Below are 13,127 nucleotides of genomic sequence, written 5' to 3' on the forward strand. Positions count from 1 at the left end.
CTGGATTTCTATTTTCTTCTGGCTGGGGCCTTCTAAATTTGGCCTGGTTTTGTTTTTCTTCCAAAATAAATCGTGTAATTTCTATTTGTGTTTTATTAACAGCTGATATCATTTCAACTGTCGAATTTAATTACTCTGGAGATCTTCTTGCAACTGGAGACAAGGGCGGCAGAGTGGTTATATTTCAGAAAGAACAAGAGGTTAGTGACTTAAGAACCGCAGGATACATGTGGTTACTCCGCACAATGCCAACGTTTCGTGGAAGCGGGCCGGAGCCGGGCGCACGGCCCTGGACCGTGGAGTGTTAAAAGGATTCTGGGAGAGACTGGCAGAGAGTTCTTGGTTTATTTGTGCTCCTTCTGTAAAAACAAGTCAGCCGCCCGAGAAGAGCCATTTTCTTACACTAGATGGTTAAATTTAGCACTTTTCTACAGTGAAATAGCAAGGGTGCAATGTCTAATACTTGCGTAGGCTACGTTTAACCTGGGGGAAGTTACAGTTGTCCTCCCCAACCTGTCCTGACTCGTGGGAGACGAGACCCGCCAAGTCTCGCTGCTCTCCTCCTCGGGGTCGTTAATAGAGTCACTAGATTCATCCCAGTCAGCCCAGCGTGGCCCTGGGGGAGCGGTCGCCCCCCACCCAGCTTGAAACTGTCCTCAATTCTCTGGCTTCGCAGACCTGGGGTGCCTCAGGGTTGCCCGTGGTCAGGCCCCCGAGCATCCTTGTGGAGCCACCGCCGTGTTCCGTGCCCGAAGGAACCAGAGCGGTCTCACAGGCCAGGCAAGCCACATCCCCATTTGCCTCAGTTTCCTCTCTGTAAAAGCTGGAGGAGAAACTGGCCAACCATGCCACGTCCCTGCCAGGAAAAGTCCGAATGGGTGACTGGGCAAGTTTTCTCTGAGTGTGTGAGTGTGTGTGTGTGTGTGTGTGTGTGCGCGCGCAGTGGGTGTACGTGCGTGTGCATGTGTGATTGTGTACGTGCCCACATTTGTGTCCGCCCAGCACAGCACGAGGAGCACGATGGCGGGCCCAGGTGGGTATCCCCGGCCGGCCAGGCTCCGGGGTCGGTGTGAGGGTGGGCTCGCCGGCTCGGGGAGCGCCGGGCCCCGAGGCCCTGAAGGTTCTTGCGGCTCCGGACGGCCCGGGGCCCCCTCGGGGAAGGCTCTGGAGCCGTCCGGGGGCCCCGCGGCCCCCCCAGTAACTGTCTTCTCTTCTGCCTAGCTGATGCCTGGCGGCGCCGGTCTTGAAGCTGCTTGGCCTGGGATATCAGAGGAGGCTCAGTCTGCAGTTTCCTGTAAGTGGCTCTTGAGGCCGGCCCTCCATGCTACCAGGGCGGGTGCAGCACTTCCTGCAGAAAAGGCACTCTGCAGCTAAAAGACAGCGAGGGGGGCCGGACCAGCCGGCCCCGCCCCCCCCGCCCCAGCCGAGGTTAGCGGCCCCCGGCCCCCCCTGCTTCCCGGGGGAAGGAGAGAGATGGTCCGTGGTTTCCAGGGATGTCTCTCGCCTTCCTAAGCACCTTCCCTGGACCCATTTCGTCTTTTGGGAGCTCCTCGAATTTCCTGTAAAAGTGGGGGGGACCGGGGGGCTGTGGCCAGCTTCCTGGAAACTGGCTTCTCGAGCCAAGTTCAGGAGGGAGGGTCTTCTCCAGCCAGTAGCCGCCCAGACAAGGATGGCGAGGGGAGGGGGGCCGGCATCAGGCCATCCGTCTTCGTTGTCCGGGGAGCCCAGAGGCCGGGCAGCCCCGCGGGGGAAACCGGGTGCGGGTCTTGCCCTTTTCCCCCTGCCCCTTGATCTGCTCTGCATTACACATGTGGAGCGGAGGCCAGAGGGTCCGGGTTCCCCTTGAGTCCCGCAGGGAGTCTTCTAACTGCAGAAGAAGGTGATGTGTTTGTGTTCTGCAGCCAATGCTGGCGCCCCTGCTAGCAGCGAGGATTTGCTTACCGGAAGCTGTAGGGGGGCCATTCTTTGATGTCACCAGTGGGGGGTGGGGGCACAGGGGCCGGGCAATGCGGGGTTCTCTGCCGGGCGCGCTCCCCCGGGCCCGGCCCCACCTCTCGGCAGGGCGCCCTTTCTGCGCCTTTGGAAACTGGGGGGCGACGTCTCATAGGGGAGCGCTGGCGGCGTCAGATCTTCCCTGGAGTCTCCGGGTCTGTGGCAGACCGTCCGACATTGATAGCCGGCCCCGGCCTTGACTTTGGCCATTGGAATTGGAGGATTTTCTTTATTGTTTCACAGGGAAGGCTTGGCTGCTCTGTTGGGGGGGAGGGGGCTGCGAGGTCATGCCTACGCCCACACCCTGTACATACTGTTTCTTTTGGGGATTCCACTATGGCGCCCCCTAGGAGGAACCGCTCACTTGTGCAAACCTACCCCCTCAAATTTTGGTTATTTTTTGTGTTAATTATTCCAATCTTTTCTCCCAAAAAGAATGCAAAGTTGGCGGACTGGCGTCCGGTAGCCCGGCAGCCTGAGTCCCCCCGGCCCGCCTTCTTCCTGTTGGCTTGGCCTTCTCGACGCCCCAGCTCCGGCCAAAAGCCTCCTCCCCACTTGTCCTGGGCCCTGGGTTCGGTGAGGAGAGAAACGAAATCTTCATCCGTTGCTTTGGCGACCACGATTTGAACTGATTTGGCTGAAAAGTCGACATATTTTAATGTCCACCACAGTGAGCTTTGTTTTTTTCAGCCAGCTCAGGTTTCTGAGCACCTGCCCTTAGAATAGTGAGTCTCACCTGACAAAGATGGGTCTCTTACCTGTGCCGGGATAAAGGGCCCTGCCTTTGCCCTCTTTCTTTTTTTTTCTTTTTTTTTTTTTTTTTAAATATTTTGACCATTTCCCATTACCCTCTGTAGAATTTTTCTTTTTCTTTTTTTTTTCCTTTATTAAGTGAAGCAAAAACATCTGATAAAGACTATTGCAGGTCGCCACTGTCTCCCATTCTGTGCTTTGATGTTGTCAGTTAATGACAGAGCAGGCCCTAGCCCTCAGCACCCATAAAATAGAGTCCCCCGGCCACGAGAAAACCGAGTTTCCGGGCTTCCTGTCCCGGCCTCCTTACAGAGGCGGCCCCTGCAGTGTTGTACAGACCTGACCCTTCCACCTTAGGACCTTAGCGCCAGAGCTGGCGGGGACCCCAGAGCTCCTCTCTGCTTCGCCCCCTCGCCTTTTTACAGGTCAGGAAACCGAGGCCCGCACCACTAGGTTCTAATGGGCAGAACATGTATCATCCTTCAAAAAGCAAAATGTGGACTTGTCTGGCCCACAAGTTCCACGGCCGAGCTCCCTGTGCAGAGGCTGCTTTGTCGCAGTAGGATTTCCTTGGCAAACAGACATGAGGGGAATCTGGAGGCCGGGGGTGGCCGCTGGCCTCTCTGCAGGGCATCAGCAGAACAGCATGCTGAGCGGGGGGCTTTATTCCATAACCAGTAGAGACAGAGCTTCAGCCTCTCCCTCTGCCTCCCGAGCATGGACACCCGCCTGGGTCTCAGGCTAGGGTTTGATGAAGAGCACTTGGTACCCTAGAAGGTCCTAGAGGAAAAGCATCAAGTGAGGAACCAGGAGTGGGAGGATGAGGAGGGACGAGGGGGACAGATGACCCCTCAGCGGGGTCGCAGCCGAAGCCCTGGGCCCTGAGATGGCCTAGGGCACTTGGGATGTGCCGGACAGCAGGTGTAAGAGAGCAGAGGATGCAGCCAGGTCAGAAGGATCAGGGGAGCCCCAAAAGTTGGGGCCATCAGTCAGGGATTCAGACAGCCCAGTGGAGAGGCAGCCAGAAAGGCCCCGTGGATGACCTTGCTGGATTGAGCTGGAAGCAGGGACCAGAGCCTTTGGCACACAGGAGAAGCCTGGAAGCAGCTTTTACTCCCTCAGGCAGACAGACCCGGAGTGGGAGCCCCATTTTACAGACAAAGAAAAGGAGTGTCGGCACTGAACCTGGGTTTTCAGGTGTCTGGAAAAGGTGTGGAAGCCGAGCTAAATGAGGGGGGGGGGGGTTGGGCCCCATCCCCCGGGGCTGCGTTTCATGGGCCCTTCCTGAGCGCAGAGTTCCCTTTGCAGTCGCATTGGCTGTAGGAAGAGGGCTAAGGAGCTCCAGGGGTTCGGGGTCTCTGAGCTCAGGGGCAGGGTGCGTCCTCAGACTTTCGGGTAGGGCATCACAGACGATGGATTAGTAGGGCCAGACGCCACTGCCGGCACTGAGGCGCAGATAGCGAACGACACTGCTTTCTCTACTCGGCCCCGGGGGGGGGGGGGGGGGGGGGCGCCGGAAACGGCAGCATTTACACGTTTGGGGTGATCCCCCCCATCTGGCAGTGCTTTCACCAATTTCCAAGGTTACTTTATATAATTCCTAGAAGGTTTTTAATTAGTGCTCAGAAATTTTAAAAGCACCTCCTTCCTCTATGTTTGTTCTTATGCCAGAATATAACTTGTCCTCTCAAGGATCCTCAGTTTCCCCATACTGCCTTTCCTGCTCCAGCCTCACATGTCCACTTGCCTCCCAGATATTTCAAACTGGCTGTCCAATAGACATTCTAAACCTAGCGTGTCTGAAACAGAACTCTTCCCCTAAGTCCTCTCCCCTCCCCCAATCTTCCCGGTTAGTGTTTTCCGGTCCCTCTGGCTCTTGATATTGGACTCATCTGGACTCCTCCCTCTCCCCCTCGTAACCAATATGGCGCTGAGGTGTGTCAGTTTCACCTCTGCCCCTTTTCCCGGCTGGTACCGGCCTTAACCTCCTCCCTGCTGCCCCCAGGGGCCAAAGCTCTGGCCACCTAGCCACACCTTAGTCCCTCGGCCGCCCGGCCGCCCCGTGAACAAGATGTTCCACCTCTGGGCTCGGACGGCAGCTCTGGCTGCCCCCCTGCCCCCGGGCTCTCCTGCCTCCCCCTTTCGTTCTGATGCCTTCCCTCTGCTGTCTCTGCCCCGTGCCTGGCCTGCTTTGCGTATATCTGCTTGCGTGTTGTCTCCCGTTAGATTGTGAGCCCTGGAGGGTGGCCGTCTCCAGTGCTCGGCACGGCCGTTGGCACGTAGTCAGTCGGCACTTGCCATATAGTGCCACTTCCCAGTTAAGCGTGAGCAGTGATTAGGACCACACAGTTGCCATTGTTACATTTTGAAGGTCAGGTGATTTTCCGTGTAGATGGTCGGAAGTTTTTTCTTTCTTAAATGTAATCCTGAGGCCGGGAGAGCCTGACTGCTCCAGCTTCGTTGCTGGAGGGAGTTTGCTCCCTAGGAGGTCCCTTTAACCAGAGAAATCGTTCACCGCCTGCTTGGCCCATGATGCATCATTTGTTCTTTAATTTCCTTCTTATGTGGGATTGTTTGACTTCTTAGATTGCGTAATAAATGCTTCCTCCCTCTGGACACGTGTTCGTTCATTAAAACGACTGTCATGTTTTCCTTTCAGAATAAAAGCCGTCTTCATTCTAGGGGCGAATATAATGTTTACAGTACCTTTCAAAGTCACGAGCCTGAATTTGACTATCTGAAAAGTCTAGAAATTGAGGAAAAAATTAATAAGATTAGGTGGTTGCCGCAACAGAACGCTGCTCACTTCCTGCTGTCTACTAACGGTAAGGCTTCCCGCCCCCGTGGGAGCTCCACTTGGCCGTGATTCTCGGGTGGCGCGCTTCCTCCGCTGCTCCTGCTTTGAGCCCATCTGACTTTTTTCTGAGTTAAACCTTCTATAGAAATCATTAGACAAATGGGAGGCCTAATGAGATTAGTCACAGGATAAAAACATTGAACCCGTATTCTGTGTCCGCAACATTTTGTTGATGTTCCCTCGATGCAGAAATCCCAGGGTGGGGGAAGGGTCTGCCAGGCTCTGGTGGTCCCCACGCCCTCCCGGGGCCGGGGAGCAAGTTTCTCATCCGCACGTAAAGAACGAGATCTTTTATTTTCAGATAAAACTATTAAATTATGGAAAATAAGTGAACGGGATAAGAGAGCAGAAGGTTATAACCTGAAGGATGAAGACGGGAGACTCCGAGATCCATTCAGAATCACAGCACTACGGGTACATTTCTTACTGACTTTGTCCCTGACGCTCTTTACCTTGTACGTATCGATACGCCTTTTGTCCCGATCAGAAAAGAGGAGGCTGCGGGGCTGGACTTGGGTCCTGCCCGGTTTCCCAAACAGGTGGTTGGTGAGTGCCTGGAAGGGGAGGGGAGGGAGCATTGCCATGGGGAGCCATCCCCCGAGGCCTCTCTTAGTTGGCATCCTCGTGCAGCGTGGTGGTCTACCACTTAGTACGTGCCTGCTGATGGCCAGGGTGTGACATCCAGAGCATGGTCCTTCAAGACTTTTGATTGGATGTCTCAGTAATTAACGTTCATTGAAATCATTTGTGTCACTAGCTACAAAAACACAAGACTTGCAATAAATGTTGACATTTACCATCGTAAACTCCTTAAAAGTTGGTAAGAAAGTCCAGGGTATCAGGAGAGCCCGTCACCCATTTCCTCCTCGATGAGGCTGGTAGGAGCCGGGTGGTCTTGCAGGGGTGCCCCACGGGGAGGGCTGCGCCTGCAGCACTCCCTCAGCTAGCGCTGCCTTATAAGGCATAGACCTAGACATGTGCCAGTGAAGCAGAAGTCCTTTTAGAGAGGGCCCAGGGCCTCCCCCCATCATGAACCAGGAGAAAATGGCCTTGATCCTGAGGCTGTCCGGGCGGCTTCTCGACGTCTGTCTCTAGAGCTCAGAGAGACGGGCCCTTTCCTCTTGGCAGCTTGTCCTCATTTTGGCAGTCAGGGGTCCTGTCTCTGCCGCAGGCCCTTTCTCCTGATGTCTCTGCATCTGATGGGCAGCCGGAAAGAGTCCGATGCCGCCAGACTTCCCCTGCCCCGCTTCGGGGGCTCAGGGGAGAGTGGGGCATTCCGGAGCTCAGTGTCCTGGAGGAGCAGGGTCAGTGCGGGACCTGCCAAGGAAATCCTCCCCGCTCTAACCCTAAGTGTTTCCTCCCCCTTTCTTAAAGGGACGAGGGATCAATCTGGACCGTGGCCATTAGATGGTTTTTGGTTTTTTAAAGGCATCCTGAGTGGGGAATCCCAGAAGTTTGGGATTCAGTGGGTGCTGCCCCCTAGAGGAGACTGCAATGGGCTTTTTATTCCACATTTGAAGCCATTCGGTGCTTGAAAAACACCTTTTTGGGTGTAAATGTCCTTCCCGAAATCTTGTGGATAACCATGAAACTTCAGCCCAGACCCTGATGAATTAATACACGTTGTAGATTGCTGAAGTGAGAGCGAGAGCCACGGGGCGCGCCTCCCGAGGCCTTCATGGCTGCTCCCTTGCTCTCCTTCCTCCTCTTTCTGTCTGGATCCTCAGTTCATGGCAGCAGCAAGGGCTCAACAAATGCTTTTTCTCTCTTTTTTAATTTTCTTGTTTTTATTCTGCAATGGGCTTTCCACCTTTTTACTTCTCTTCAAGCTAACAGTGAGTGGATTGGCAGACGTGCATCAGATGCACGTCTGCCACGGGATCCTGGGTCTAGAGCTGTGACCAAGGGTCACGGCAGCCACCTTTGGAGGGAGTCGAGTCTCTGAAAATGAGAAAAGTGTCTGGAGTCCTAGTGGCTGGACATGGCTTTCCTGGAACCTGCAGCTTTTGGAAAACGCTGTCAGGTTCCGATGGCTCTCAGCTCCATGGACTAGTACTTTAAATCAGTTGAACAGGCTCCTTAGGTGCTGTGGAAATATCCAAAACACAGCTTGCCCTCAAGAGCCCAAAGTCTGGGGCAGATCTGGCTGACCACGCCAGCCACAAAACACCACTTGTACGTTCCACGTTTCTAGATCATTTTGTGTAGCTGGTGACTAAGAGCAGGTGGGAGACGCTTTTGGAAGCTCCTGTTGTTGGTCCAGCACAATCCTTCACATCTTTCCAGTGAGTTAGCCAGCATCTTTTTGTGTCTATTTAGAAACTCTGATTTTTACTAGTTTTTGTTACAAGAGCGGGTGTCAGGAAAAGGTAGAAAGAGGTGTTTTTAATGGTTTGGCCCTGTCACGGTGTTTCAGTGGTGAGAGAGACTGTCTTCTCCACTCCTCCCATTGTACCTATGGTCTCTGGAGGCCTTTCCAGAGCGATTCCTCTCCAGATCCTCGTGGCTGTGTCGAGTGCCGTCCTCACAGGCTGCATACGGGCCAGCACTCTTGGGTCCTTCCAAGGGCAGTTTCCAGTGAAGTAAATGGCTTCTGACTTGGAAGTGTGGCTGTTAAAGGCCCTTTATTCAGCCTGGATTTCTCCAAGAAAGATTCCAGGGGTTCTGCTGCCTCAGTGACGACCGGGGTGGGTCTGATCTCTGAAGCCAACCCTGGGGTACCTTAGATTCAGAGGCAGAGCTTTCCCTCACGTGGCCTGGCCCACGCAGCCCCCATCTGTAGCCACGCTGTCTTGTACCACGGCCGCCCCAGAGAGGGTTGTCCATCTCTCAGCCAGGCCGTGTGCATCCGCCTGTGCAGAAAGGGATCTTTGACCCCTTTGTGTTTGTATTTAGGAAACTGGGCAAGGGAGAGGGCCACGTTATCACTTTGCTTGATAATCACCTTTAACCCTTTGTTTTACTTAACGAGGGCAGAAAAAAACATTTCTAGACACAAGTTTTCCTTACCTTTGCGACAGCAGGAGAGGTTTTTTATAAACCTCACGGTCCCGATTACTTCTGTCCTGCTAACAGTCCTCGCCCCATCTTGCTGCAGCCACGCTTTTCTCGGCCCACGACGGCCCATCCGCTGACCCAGCCATTGTGGGCCCACTTTGGGCTCTGCTCCCCTTTCTTGTTGAAATGATTCCTGGCGCATAGTAAGCGCCTCATTCCTGGCAGCGTGCTTGGTCTGCTCGGTGACCGTGACTTAAAGAAAGCACGCGTTTAATTCCCAAAGACGCAGCTGGCTGCTGGAGAAAAACCGCGGCCCCCAGCATCGCTGCCCCCCCGGCCCCTGCTTGATCTTGGGCCTTGCATAGTGCTCGGGGTCAGGTCATCCTCCTGTGGGTCACTGGTGCCCTGCCCAGGGGGACGGGTCCAGTAGAAGCGCTGCTTCTTGCCCTGCTGCTGGCTTTTCTGGTGGTAATGTGCATATTGCTGGAGATTATTCACCCTGGAGTCTGGGTGTTTCCCAAAGTGAAGGTGGTGGTGATGAAGGGTGACGTGGTGGAGATCCTTGTACTCCCCCGTCCTCCAGGCCGGGCCAGCAAGTTCAGGAAAGCCGGGGTTGTTGCCTGCCTGGGACATTGGTGCCCTTCAGCCGGCGCCCCATGAGCTCCTTCCCTCACACGAGTGTGGGGCATGAGTCGGGATATGTCACAGCAGTTAGCTAGGTCGCAGGGCTGGCACCCCCCTTAGTCCAGGGGCCTGGGTCCTCCCCATCCCCTGAAGGCCTTAGGTTAGTTTGCACAGTGAAAGCAGGGTCCCCGGGGTGGCTTTCGAGGGGCCACTGCTTTGACGGCGGCTCTGTCTTTGCCTCGGCGTGGCAGGTTCCCATATTGAAGCCCATGGACCTGATGGTGGAAGCAAGCCCTCGAAGGATATTTGCCAACGCGCACACCTATCACATCAACTCCATTTCTGTCAACAGCGACCATGAGACGTACCTCTCTGCCGACGACCTGAGGATCAATCTGTGGCACTTGGAGATCACCGATAGAAGCTTCAGTATCCTTCTCGCCGGCTCGAGCCTCGTCTTGGGGAGCTTTATGGGGGGGTGGGGGACGGGGAACGCAGTAAATTGGGGCTCGGAACCCCCGCCACAAAAGCCAGGCTTGCCCAGCTGCGTTCCGGTGGATGACGCAGGGGCCTTCCACGTCTGGATGCACTCTGTGCTCCCTGGGCCGTCTCCTCCAGGCCTAGGCCTGTGTCACGGGGCGAGTGCTTGCTTGTTTTTGTCACCTGGCAGATGATGGTTCAAGGTGGGCTCCTGGGGGGTTGGCTCCATGGCATGGAGTCAAGGGCAGCAGTGAGTGAGTTTGGGCCCTGGCTGTGGCCCCTCTCAGGCTGAGGGTCAGAAAAGGAGGCAGCTCATTTGGGGAGAGGATTTCCTAACTCATGAACTCGCCCAGAGCCCCTCCGTGCCCCTGGCACACAAAAGAGCTCCGAGGGCGGATTCTCCACAAAGGCAGGGTGCTAGGGTGCTCAGGGTCCAGATGTCGGCGTCAGTCGCCATGTTGTGGGCGATCCAGGACAGAGCTTTTCTCACCTTAGGCGGGAGGCCTTTATGCTGGGCTGAGCGCAGGGCACAGACACAGAAGGCAGTGGTCTGCCCTCCAGGAGCTGCCCCTCTGTGCTTGAATGGCAACATCTTGGGGGGATGGGGGAGGGCCCTGAGACAGGGAGGTCAGAGGTTCTGACGGCCACCCCTCCCCCAGAGCGTCCTAGGGGTGAGGCAGGAGCCTACAGCACCGCGCCACATGGAGGAGGTGGGCCCTCAGGGATGAGGCTCTTGTCAAAGGGTGGTGCGGAGCGTCCATGTCCCAGCCCTAAATAAACATGAGGTACCAGCTAGAGGCACCAGGGGGCTGCCTCCATCTTGTGCATCCCCACTCGTGGTAGGTTGTGTGTCCCTGCTCTTCTCCCCGACTTGCCGTGTTTCTGGGGAGTTTTCGAGACAGCAGCCAGACCTTGCTGTTCTGTGAGCCTCCCCTTGCTCCCGCCTCCACGCTTGTGACGGCTCGCCCAGCCTTCGAAACCTCAGTTACTGTTTGATCTTGACTGAATTCTGGCCGGGAGCTCCTGACCCCTAAACAACCACTGACAGGTTAATTGACTTGCCCAGGGCCACACAGCTGGTAGTTTGAGGCAGATTTCCAGCCCTGGCCTCCATTCCCCCCACCCTGCAGCTGTTCAGATGTCCCCTGAGGCTCTTGGGTGTCCTGTCCCCTCTCATCCTCAGTCCGGGCGCCACACTGGGCATTGCGGTTGCTGGTGCAGAGAAGAAAATGTCTCGATAGTGAGGGTCTGGCCCAAAATGGAGCAAAGGCTTCTGGGGCGCAGAGGCAGTGGGAGGAGGGAGGATCCAGGACCACGTTGGGACAGCGAAGCATGGAGAGGGAAGCCGGGGATTTGGGGCTTGCTCCAAGGGGACTGAACCTGGGTCATGTCAGGCAACCCTCCGGTGACCCGGCTCAGAGCCTGGGCCCGTGGGGCAAGGAGCCCTCCTTTGCTTAAATTCAAATGGCACCTGCCACATGCAGCCTTTTGGGGCCTCCCCACCCCCTCTGCTCTCTCTGGCCCTCGAAGAGGTTCAAGGACTCGGCCATGGTCCCAGAGCCAGGAGTTCCAAGGAGAGGCTGGAGCGGGGAGCTTGCTGGTCCTCGCGTCGGCCCCGTGGGGTGGGACTCCAGGCCGGGGGGCCCTCACCAGCCCCTCGTCTCTGGAGACAGGCTTTTGTTAAGGTCTGGGTCTGCTGGGTCAAACCTTTGCCTCCGCCGCCATTCTTGCTTGGCTGGAGTATCTTGTGAGAGGTCAGGCCGGCCTGCTTGCTCTCCTGCCCCATGTGCCCCACTGCTGCCCCCTTCACCTGGGGAGGCCGTAACTGTTTCTTGCTCTCTCCGGCTCAGTCAGAGGAGGTTGGAGCTAATTGAGCCCAATGACTCTTCTCCGTCTTCTGACTGGTCAGAGGGAAGCGTGGACTGTGGGTGCCTGCCCTGCCCACATCCACACGAGACCCTTAGCCCCCCTCCTGCCTCCACTACAAGGACAGGCCTAAGTGCTCCCCGAGCCTGCCTCCCTGGGGTAGATGGTCTCAATCGCACAATCTGTTGCCTGATGAGCCTCCCGAGCCGCTTACCTTGACCCCACGCTCGCAGACATTGTCGACATTAAACCCGTGAACATGGAGGAGCTGACCGAGGTGATCACGGCCGCAGAGTTCCACCCGCATCAGTGTAACGTGTTTGTTTACAGCAGCAGCAAAGGCACCATCAGGCTCTGCGACATGCGCTCCTCGGCCTTGTGCGATCGGCACTCCAAATGTGAGTCCCTGCCTGCCTGCCGGGGGGCGCCGGGAGGGGGCTGGAATTAGGCTGGGGGAGTTCTGAGGGCCCGTCTGTCCTCACACGTGCAGCGTGAGCCGGCGACTTGGTGGATAGTTCTGCCCCTTGAACGTGTGTAAGGTGATGGGTGAAGGCGGGGGGATCGCTGAGCCAGGACATCGGCCCAGGAGCTTGTGCTCAATCAGAGGTAGCCGAGAACCGGGGCCAGCTCGAGGGCGTCTGGGGCCTCTCGCATCCAGCATCCCCGCCAGACTGCTCTGTTCATTTTGCAGTCTAAGTGGGAAGGGCGTGTTTTACGCCATTGAATGAGATGAAGCCCGGGCTGCAGAAAGCAAGCTGGCTTTTAGCTCTAGGTGATGGGGCCTCTTTTTTTGGAAAACCATAAAGGAGAACGTGCAGCGAGGACTCCACCCTGGCACATGATGGCATTGCTAGGCTAACCTGTCTTTTTAAAGTAATTTCCAAAAGGAATGGGGCGTCTCCATTTTTTCTCTTTGGGATCATGCTTGAACTTAAGAGGTAAATGGCCGTTAGTCTGTGCCCATAAGAGAGCACCGAGTGTAAACGGCTCATCTCAGCGGCGCCTTCAACTCCCTCCAAATGGGCCCCCATGGCACGGTCTCTGCTCAGACCGTGGGGAAGCCGTTTACTCCAATGGGCGACTTGTGCTTCAGTGGGCCTGGCTTTCTTCTTGGAGCTGGAGAGCTAACTCCTAGTTAGTGGGAGGCAGGGGGACCGTCCAAGGAGAGGCTCCAGGCTGCCCAGGACCCTGCGGGCATGAGTTCGTGACCTTGACAGGCCACTAATGGCCCGTGAGAGGAAAGCTCCAGAATCTGTCGGCCTCTGGCTCGAGCAGTCTGAAATCAGTGGTGGGTCTCAAGGCCTCCGACACCCAGTCAGACATCACCAGCAGATGAGGTCAAAGGAGCTCGGGGACGGGTATGGGAGGGGGCCTGGCAGCGAGTGGGCAAAGCTCAATAGCCCCGGGCTTGAATTCTAGTTTGTGTCGGGTCCGTCAGATACACAACAGTTTAGGGTGCCGGACGGATAGCCCACGCCCATCTTTGGGCATCTGTCTGGCCTCTGGGCAAACCTCTGAGTCTTCCCCACCTTCCTCAGACTCGCCATGAAGTCACGGC

At 56.2% G+C, this 13,127-nt stretch overlaps 1 protein-coding gene across 3 annotated transcripts in view; it reads left to right on the forward strand.

Moving 5' to 3' along the window:
• Nucleotides 1–13,127, forward strand: part of PPP2R2D (protein phosphatase 2 regulatory subunit Bdelta) — a 29,812-nt gene that overhangs the window by 14,687 nt on the left and 1,998 nt on the right. Inside the window, exons 3-7 of one of the 3 annotated variants that reach the window (XM_074297195.1) lie at nucleotides 103–200; nucleotides 5,405–5,570; nucleotides 5,904–6,016; nucleotides 9,475–9,652; nucleotides 11,803–11,967. In XM_074297195.1, coding sequence (XP_074153296.1) covers nucleotides 103–200; nucleotides 5,405–5,570; nucleotides 5,904–6,016; nucleotides 9,475–9,652; nucleotides 11,803–11,967 — 720 coding nt within the window. Of the gene's footprint in view, nucleotides 1–102; nucleotides 201–1,227; nucleotides 1,295–2,783; nucleotides 3,956–5,404; nucleotides 5,571–5,903; nucleotides 6,017–9,474; nucleotides 9,653–11,802; nucleotides 11,968–13,127 lie in introns of those variants that run through there. The other 2 variants (XM_074297196.1, XM_074297197.1) reach the window with 2 other exon arrangements.

This window comes from Sminthopsis crassicaudata, chromosome 2 (assembly GCF_048593235.1).
Source record: "Sminthopsis crassicaudata isolate SCR6 chromosome 2, ASM4859323v1, whole genome shotgun sequence".
NCBI classification, from domain to species: domain Eukaryota; kingdom Metazoa; phylum Chordata; class Mammalia; order Dasyuromorphia; family Dasyuridae; genus Sminthopsis; species Sminthopsis crassicaudata.